This window comes from Aureococcus anophagefferens (genome assembly GCF_000186865.1).
Source record: "Aureococcus anophagefferens unplaced genomic scaffold AURANscaffold_232, whole genome shotgun sequence".
NCBI lineage: Eukaryota > Pelagophyceae > Pelagomonadales > Pelagomonadaceae > Aureococcus > Aureococcus anophagefferens.
Genome location: NW_008705770.1, coordinates 1 through 8,495, shown reverse-complemented (window position 1 = coordinate 8,495; position 8,495 = coordinate 1). Strand labels below are relative to the sequence as shown.

Genomic DNA, 8,495 nt, shown 5'->3' with positions numbered 1-8,495 from the left:
AGCCGCGCGGCGGCGAGACCGGCCCGCGCGGCGGTCGCGGACGCACCTCGAGGCGCTGCTCCTGCCGCCGCGCCCCGCGATCGAGAACATCGGCGACGCCATGGACCGCCTCGAGATCGAGAGCGCGCGGTCCCGCGGCACGCCGCGGGACGCGCGCGACGAGCCCCGGGCCTACCCCTGGGTCATCGCGCGCGGCGCCGCGGACGTCTTCCTCCTCCGCTACGTCGCCGCGTCCGGCGCGCTCGAGGGGTCCGTCTACCGGCCCCTGCCCGGCGTCGAGCACATCCCGCGCCTCGAGGCGCCCTACGTGACCCAGATGGCCTCCGGCGGCGCGCGCCTGCCGACGACGACGCACGTCTTCGCGCGCGCGCCCGGAGAGACGGAGCGCGCGGCCGCCGTCGTCCGCGCCGCGACGCCGCTCGCCGCGGGCTCCATCTTCGGCTGCGGCGAGTGCTGGCACCACCTCGTGGGCCTGCCCCCGCCCGACGCCCTGGGCGAGGGGCAGGCGGGCGCGGCGGCGCTCGACGCGATGTCGCGCGCGCGCCGCGTCGCGGGCGGCCAGCTCGACGTCGGCGCGGACGGCACGCTGTCGCGGTGGTGCGTCTACACGTCGAGCCTCCGGCCGGAGCCGTCGGACGTGCTCGCGCTCGCGTCCCAGGTGCCCCTGCCCTTCGAGCGGCTCTGGCTCATCTGCGTCAAGGAGCCCGCGGGCGACGACGGCGCCCGACCGCGGTGGCCCGGCTGGGCGCCCGGCCCGCGCGACCGCGACGAGCTCGAGGCCGCGGGGCGGCTCCAGTACACGTCGGCGACGTCCTTTATCGTCAAGGCGGCGACGGTCGACGCGCGGGCCTACGAGGACGCGCGGTCCGCCGTGCTCGTGGCCATGAACGCGCGGCAGCGCTTCCGCGAGGCCAAGGCCGAACTCCGCGCGTCCGCGGCGGGCGCGCGCGCGCGCGACGACGCCCGGCGCCTCGCGGCGGAGGCGCGGCTCCACGAGGCGCACCTCGAGTACTCCGCGTCCAAGGCGTCGCTGCGGGGCACGGCGGCCCTCGAGACCTTCCTCCGGGGCAAGCGCGAGCGCCGCGCGCTCCGCGGCCTCGGCATCTTCGACGACCGCTGGCCCCGGCTCTACGCGCGCCTGCGGCTCGTCGAGATCGGCCGCGCCGACACCGGCTCCGTGCTCTCGCTCCTCCCGAGGGACATCGCGCTCTACCTCCTCGAGTTCCTCCTCATGCGCCCAGGCGACCTCGGCGTCGCCCGCGCGCGCGCGCCGCGGCCCCGCGGCTCGCCGCGCGACGCGCTCGTGCACCCCGCGTGAGCGTCCTCCCCGCGCGGCGGCGTTCCGCCCCGAGGTCTCTCGTCCTTGTTGTCCAACGCCGCTCCGCTTCTTTCCCGAGTCTGCTCGGACCGCCCCGACGTCGACCCTACGTCGCCCGTCCTCCGGTCCCGAGCGCGACGGCAAGCTTCCTTTCCTTTCCTTTCCGGGTCTGTTCAGGCCGCCTCGAGCCTCGACCCCACGTCGTCCGCCCTCCGATCCGTGTCCTTCTCACGAGCGTTAACATTTCTTAATTCATGTTCGCGGGCCACGACGACGCCAAGGCGAGCGCGACTCGCCCGCGCGCAAGCGCAGCATCCCGGGCTCGGGCGACGACGCGGCGTAAATACTTAGGCTATATTTCGCGCGTCGAGGTCCGCGAGGGCGTTTATAGCTGTCTCGTCGCCCTTGGCAGCGGCGCGCTCAAACCAGTATCTGGCTTTGCCGAGGTCGACTTCCGTGCCTTCTCCGCCCCTGTAACAAAAGCCTAGGTTGAGCTCTCCAGCGGTATAGCCTTGATCCGCCGCGAGCGCGAAGTACCGGAACGCCTCTTCAAATTTCGTCTCAGAATCAAGTAAAAACGCTACATTGTTTTGTGCGACCGCGTCGCCCCGATCTGCGGCCATGCGACACAGTTTCATCGCCTTCTTATTGTCCAGCTTGACGCCACTTCCAGTCTTATGCAATTCCGCAAGAGCTACCATCGCTTCCACGTCGCCGAGCTCCGCGGCGCGACGGTAAATTTTCGCGGCTTTCTTATCGGATTTCACGAGGCCCATCCGACCGCGGCTGTACGCGGCTCCCAAAAACGTAATTGCTTCAGGCACCTCGTTCTCCACATGGCGGCGAAGACGCGCGAGCTGCTCCGCATTGCTTTTTGCGCGCGGCATGCGACAGAGAGCACACGCCTCGAGTCCGATCTTGTCCTCGCACGATTGGCAGACCGTCCTGCAGCAACAGACGAGAAGCACGCCCGCAGCATTCACGTCCCACTCCTCGAGGCAGATCGGGCACCGCGACCCGTACCGCGCCGACGCCGGCTCAGGCTCCGGGTTCGCCTCGCGCCGCGCCCGCGCCGCTTCGTGCTCCGCCGCGATGCGCGCGCGGATCTCGTCGGCGTGCGACCGCGGCGCGGGGCCGTAGAAGACGGGCTTCGGGGGGGGCGTCGGCGCCTCGGCCCGTGCCTCCTCCGCCGCGCGCTCGCTTCGGATCTTCTTGCACGCCTTTCGGTGACCCCGGTCGCGCCAGTCGATGCGTTGGCATTCAGTCGAACAATACTGCGTAGTTCCGCACGGACAGTTCAGCAAGGTTCTCGGTTTCGCCCCACAAATCGTGCACGTCAAACGCAGCTGTAGCGCTTTCGCCCGCGCCTTCTTCTCTTCGTATTCGCGCTGCTTCTCGACGTACTCGGCCTTCATGATCGTGCGTCTGCTCTCCTCGCGATGGCGTCGCCTCAAAGCTGGGCGACAATGGCAAAATCGCTCAAAACTACCGCCCAAGCCCACCCCTAGCGCATCGCGTTCATGCCGTTCTCCATGCCCCCCTCGGCGGCGTCGTCGCCTTGCGCCCGGCGGGCTTGGGGTTCAGGAACGCGAAGCACCAGACCGCGAAGGTCGGCGCGGAGAGGAACGCGGCAGCGCCAAGCACGACTCGCCCGCGCGCAAGCGCAGCATCCCGGGCTCGGGCTAGAGGCTCGGGCGACGACGCGGCGCAAAGACTTAGGCAGGCGCGGAGAGGAACGCGGCAGCGCCAAGCACGACTCGCCCGCGCGCAAGCGCAGCATCCCGGGCTCGGGCTAGAGGCTCGGGCGACGACGCGGCGCAAAGACTTAGGCAATATCTCGCGCGTCGAGGCGCGCGAGGTCCTCTATAGCTCTCTCGTAGCCCTTGGCAGCGGCGCGCTCGAGCCAGTATCTGGCTTTGCCGAGGTCGACTTCCGTGCCTTTTCCGTCCAAGTACCGGCCGCCAAGGTTGGTCTCTGCAGTGGTATAGCTTTGATCCGCCGCGAGCACGAAGTACCGGAACGCTTCTTCATGTTTCTTCTCAGAGTAAAGTAAAAGCCCCAAATTGTTTTGCCCGATCGCGTCGCCCCGGTCCGCGGCCGCCTGATACAGCCGCTCCGCCTTCTCTTTGTCCAGCTTGACGCCTTCCCCATCCTCGTACATTTCCCCAAGAAATACCATCGCGTCCACGTCCCCGAGCTCCACGGCGCGCTTCCAAATCTTCGCGGCTTTCTTATCGGATTTCACGAGGCCCCACCGACCTTCGCGGTACACAATTCCCAAATGCGTAATTGCTTCTGGCACCTCGTTCTCAACGTGGCGGCGAAGTTGCGCGAGTGCTTCCGCATTGGTTTTCGTGCGCGGTACACGACAGAGGGGACACACGGCTTCGATCTTGTCCTCGCACGATCGGCAGACCTTTCGGCAGCAACAGACGCGAAACATGCCCGGAACATTCACGTCCCACTCCTCGAGACAGATCGGGCACCGCGACCCAAACCGCGCCGACAGGGGCTCGGGCTCCGGTTTCGCCTCGCGCCGCGCGCGGGCCGCCTCGTGTTCCGCGGCGATGCGCGCGCGGACCTCGTCGGCGTGCGACCGCGGCGCGGGGCCGTAGAACACCTCGCGCGGCGGCGACGGCGGGGGCGTCGGCGCTTCCGCCCGCGCCGCCTCCGCGGCCTGGACCTTCTTGCAGACCTTCCGGTGGCCCCGGTCGCGCCAGTCGATGCGTTGGCAGTCCGTCGAACAGTAGGCCGTCGTGCCGCAACCTGCGCAAGCCTTGGCCTTGTCGGCGCCGCAGATCGTGCAGGTCTTGAGAGTGTCGAGTTTTTTGCCCCTCGCTCGGGCCATGCGATTCTCATACTCCAACTTCTTCTCCTGCCACGACATGACTCGGCGCGCGTGCTTTACGGGGCGAGGGCGTCGCTCCTTGAGCCTCGATCCGCAAGGCAAAATCGCTCAAATTTTGAGTCAAAATCCTACCCCTCTATGTACAAGAGAGCGAACCGGCCTCATCGAACCGACTTGTTCCAGTCCCGCCCGTCGTGAGGGCCGACTGGCCCCGGGCGACGCTTTAGGGACGTCCAAAATCAGCCAGTCGACTGGTAAAAAAACGCTATAGGGACGTCCAAAATCAGCCAGTCGACTGGTAAAAAAACGCTTTAGGGACTTCTAAAATCAGCCAGTCGACTGGTAAAAAAACGCTTTAGGGACTTCTAAAATCAGCCAGTCGACTGGTCCAAAAGCGCTTTAGGGACTTCTAAAATCAGCCAGTTGACTGGTCCAAAACCGCTTTAGGGACGCCCAAAAATCACCCAGTCGACAGTCGGAAATACGCGGGGAGCTGCTCCTCATCTAGGATTTCCCAGAGCCCCAAACAGTCGACTGTTTCGACTGATTTCAGTCTCTTCGACTGGCCGGCCGCGAGCTCGGATTTCCCAGAGCCCCAAACAGTCGACTGTTTCGACTGATTTCAGTCTCTTCGACTGGCCGGTCGCGCGACGATCGCGAGCTCGAATTTCCCAGAGCCCCAAACAGTCGACTGTTTCGACTGATTTCAGTCTCTTCGACTGGCCGGCCGCGAGCTCGGATTTCCCAGAGCCCCAAACAGTCGACTGTTTCGACTGATTTCAGTCTCTTCGACTGGCCGGTCGCGCGACGATCGCGAGCTCGAATTTCCCAGAGCCCCAAACAGTCGACTGTTTCGACTGATTTCAGTCTCTTCGACTGGCCGGCCGCGAGCTTGCCGCGAGCTCGAATTTCCCAGAGCCCCAAACAGTCGACTGGTGCGACTGATTTCAGTCGCTTCGACTGTTTTCCCCGAATTTTCAAATTTTGTGTATTTATTATGCGACTGGTCGGCGCCCGTCGAGTACGACTGGTTTTCGACTGTTTTATGACTGTTTTTTTACTGCTAGACTGATTCTCGACTGCTGTTTTTGGCGGCTGTCTTGCGACTGGTGCCAGTCGAGGACCAGGCGAAGGAGTCGCGAAGCCGTCGATTTTCAGTCACGAAGCAGTCATTATGCGACTGGTCCGCGCCCGTCGAGGGCGACTGGTTTTCGACTGTTTTATGACTGTTTTTTTACAGCTAGACTGATTTTTGACTGCTGTTTTTGGCGGCTGTCTTGTGACTGGCGCCAGTCGAGGACCAGGCGAAGGAGTCGCGAAGCCGTCGATTTTCAGTCAGAAAGCAGCCAGCCTACGCGACTGGGCCGTGCAGGTCGCCAGTCGTTTCGATGAGGCCGGTTCTTTTTGATGTACAAGAGCAATACGTGCGCGTCTCAATTGCGGAGCTCGATGAGGATGGCGCGCTGGGGCGGGACCGTGACGCCGCGGACCTTCCCGTCGTGGACCGCGTAGGTCGCCGCGGCCTGGAAGGAGAAGCCGGGCACGGGCGCCGCGGGGATGGCCGGCGCGACCGCGACGGTCACGCGGTCGAGGCCGAGGCGCGCGACGTCGACGACCAGGTCGCAGGTGAGCGTGGCGTTGGCCCAGGACGCGACGGCGACGAGGGTCACGTTCCCCGCGTGGACGTAGGCCGTCGCCGCGAGCGCGCCGCCGCCGCCGCAGCCCGCGGCGGGCGATACGGCCGGGCCCGCGTCGTCCCAGAAGCCGATCATCTCCGCCGTCTCGAGCTCGTAGTCGTCCCAGACCTTCCAGACCTGCTGGTTCGACGCGAGGCTGCTGTAGGGGAGGCGCGTGACGGACCCGAAGACGAAGCCGCGCCAGAGCTGCGACGCCGACGCGCCGAGCATGTCGTTCATGAGCCCAAAGGGGATGCCGCTGACCTCCACGAGCCACCAGTCGGGCCCGCCGCCCGGGACGCCCGCCGGCCGGTCGTAGCCCGGCGCGTAGCCCTCGCCGAGCATCAGCGAGTCCATGTAGGGGAACAGGTGCATGTACTGCAAAGCCGGGGAGACGTCTCCGTACCTGCGCGCGCCTCTCGACGTAGGGGTGCCGCGGGAGAGGCCACGCACCGAAGGTCCAGGTTGTTGCCGGAGTGGAGATCGACGAGGCAGCCCGGCTTCGCGTCGTCCATGAGCTTCCGCGCGCGCTTGAGCGTGAGGCGGTCGTACGCGACGCCGTCGAGGTAGAGGCCGTCGACGCGGGGTTTCTCCTCCACGAGCCAGCGCAGGCCCTCGACGTAGAAGTTGGACCAGCGCTGGTGCGGGTCGCGCGTCTGCGAGTCGCAGACCGCGGCGTCGAGCAGCTCCGTCGACGTCAGGTTCGCGGGCGGCGTCGACCTGGGCAGGACAAGAGAGAGAGATTCAACGTCGCTTCAACGTGAGTGTTCCGCGCGCGCGCGCGTTACGGAAAACACATCCACGCTTCGAGACCGTTCCGAGAGATGATCGCTCGTCCAAAAGCCAGCCGAAACGAGTGGAAAATGGCCGAGATCGGAGCCTTTGAAGTTGGGAATTTCGCTCTCTTGCGCTGCCCTGGCGTCGACCAGCACACCGAGTAGCCGCTGTGCAGGTGCTCCTGGAGCCAGCTCGCGCCGCCGACCTTCTCCGCCGTGTTCCGAAAACCCGCGACGCCCCCGTCCCCGTCGAGCACCTCGTCGCCGAGCGCCTTGAGGAGCCAGATGATCTCCGCGTGGTCGCTGAGCTCGCGCGTCGTGTAGTAGAGCTTCACCCGCCCCCCGCGCGCGTGCATGGCGTCCGCGATGGTCGACAGCGGCGCGACGCTCTCCGGCTCGAAGGGGTAGTTGATGTAGGGGTTGACGACGTCGACGCCCTGGTGGACGTTCAACACGCGGACGCCCGCGTCGAAGAGCTCCGTCGCGTTCGGAGGCGCGAACGCCGACCACTGGTAGTGCCCTACAAACGTGTGCCGGTGACACATGTTCTTCGTTCTCCCCGGTCAAAAGCTCTCGACACCCATCTCAGCCGCGGGACGCTGGGCACGACGGCCAAGGTCGCCGAAGTGCGCCGCCGTGTCCAGCGCGTTCGTCGGCGAGATGGCCAGCTCGAATCGGAACGAGGCCGGTGCCGCGAGGGGCGCGCCGCGGAACGCGACGACGTCGACGACGCCCGGCGCCGCCTCGGAGACGTTGACGCCCCCCGTAAAGCGCGTGCAGTTCCCGTCGCAGACGAGCGGCGTGACGCCGTCGGGGCGCAGGCCCGCAGGTCCGCCGGCCGCGGGGACGCCGGCCCAGCTGTCCGTCGGCACCTGATCGTCACTCACGATGGAATGCAGCGCGCCGAGCCACGAGTCCTCCTGTCCCAGAAGCTTGACGCGGAGCCCGAGGTCGACGTTCCCGAGCCAGACGAGGTAATTGGCGTAGCCGCTCGGCGTCGCGTCGACGGGGCCCGCGCGCCAGCGCCACGCCATGTCGCGCCGCGTCCCGCCGGGAACCCCCAGACCCATTGAGTATTTTGCCAGCGTCGCGTTCAGCGGGACCGTGAGCGCGACGTCGTCCGCGCGAGCGCTCTCGACGCGGACGTCGAAGAGGAGCGTGCCGTCGGCATCCAGAGACGCGGCGACGGTCTGTTCGGCGCACGCGGCGGTCCAGGCGACGAGGTCGTCCGTCAGTGTCGTCCACGCGAGCGGCTCGCACGCCGTCGCGTCGAGGAGGGAGACGGCGCCGGCGAGCATGTTCTTGCCCTTGCGGGCGATCGCCGTCGGCAGGCCGTCGGCGCCCAGGACGACGCGCGCCGCCCAGGTCTCGAGCGTCCGTCGCTCCTTGTCGACGACGACGGGCGTGTGGCGCTCGGCCGTCGTATTCGTCTGCCCCACGCGGCTGTCGAGCCACCGCGACCGCGACAGGGTCCGCAAGTCGCCGTCGCCGCCGTCCGGAGCGGTGCCGTTGACACGGAACGACACCTCGACGGATCCGACGACGTCGCCCGCCACGAGGACGTCGACGGCGCCGCCGCCGGCGCCGAACGGCGCGTCCGCGGGCACCTGCATCCCGAACCAGAGCGCCCCGACCTGCAGGTGCGGCACGGCATAGGTGCGCGCGAAGGGCCGGCCCGCGTCGTCGACGCCCTCGACGTTGAAGCAGTTGACGGCGTAGGGAAAGCCGCGCGCGGCGTACGTCACGTTCGTCGCGTTTTTCAGGGAAGCGAAGACGCCGATCTGGAACACGCCGTACTCGCCGCGCTTGAACGCGCCCGCGTCGAGCGTGTCCCCGGGGCCGGCGGTCGCCCAGGACGCGGGCAGGTCCGGCAGGGG

At 67.0% G+C, this 8,495-nt stretch overlaps 4 protein-coding genes across 4 annotated transcripts in view; 1 reads left to right on the top strand and 3 right to left on the bottom strand.

Annotated features, from left to right (window-relative positions):
* Positions 1–1,318, top strand: part of AURANDRAFT_68597 (hypothetical protein) — a gene marked incomplete at both ends in the record, with an annotated part of 3,649 nt that extends 2,331 nt beyond the window's left edge. The window contains one exon of the mRNA XM_009044302.1: positions 53–1,318. Within this exon, the coding sequence (XP_009042550.1) occupies positions 53–1,318 (1,266 nt within the window). The remainder of the gene's footprint in view (positions 1–52) is intronic.
* A 395-nt stretch (positions 1,319–1,713) lies between these two features.
* AURANDRAFT_15499 (hypothetical protein) lies at positions 1,714–2,121 on the bottom strand (the record flags this gene model as incomplete). Its single annotated transcript, XM_009044301.1, has 1 exon — positions 1,714–2,121. A coding segment is annotated over one exon (408 nt), but the record flags the coding sequence as incomplete, so codon positions are not given.
* Positions 2,122–3,164: 1,043 nt separating this feature from the next.
* On the bottom strand, positions 3,165–3,545 carry AURANDRAFT_15450 (hypothetical protein; the record flags this gene model as incomplete). Its single annotated transcript, XM_009044300.1, has 1 exon — positions 3,165–3,545. A coding segment is annotated over one exon (381 nt), but the record flags the coding sequence as incomplete, so codon positions are not given.
* Positions 3,546–5,599: 2,054 nt separating this feature from the next.
* On the bottom strand, positions 5,600–8,495 carry AURANDRAFT_68595 (hypothetical protein; the record flags this gene model as incomplete). The annotated part of the gene is made up of 4 exons (XM_009044299.1): positions 5,600–6,248; positions 6,296–6,562; positions 6,775–7,138; positions 7,226–8,495. Coding segments are annotated over 4 exons (2,550 nt in total), but the record flags the coding sequence as incomplete, so codon positions are not given.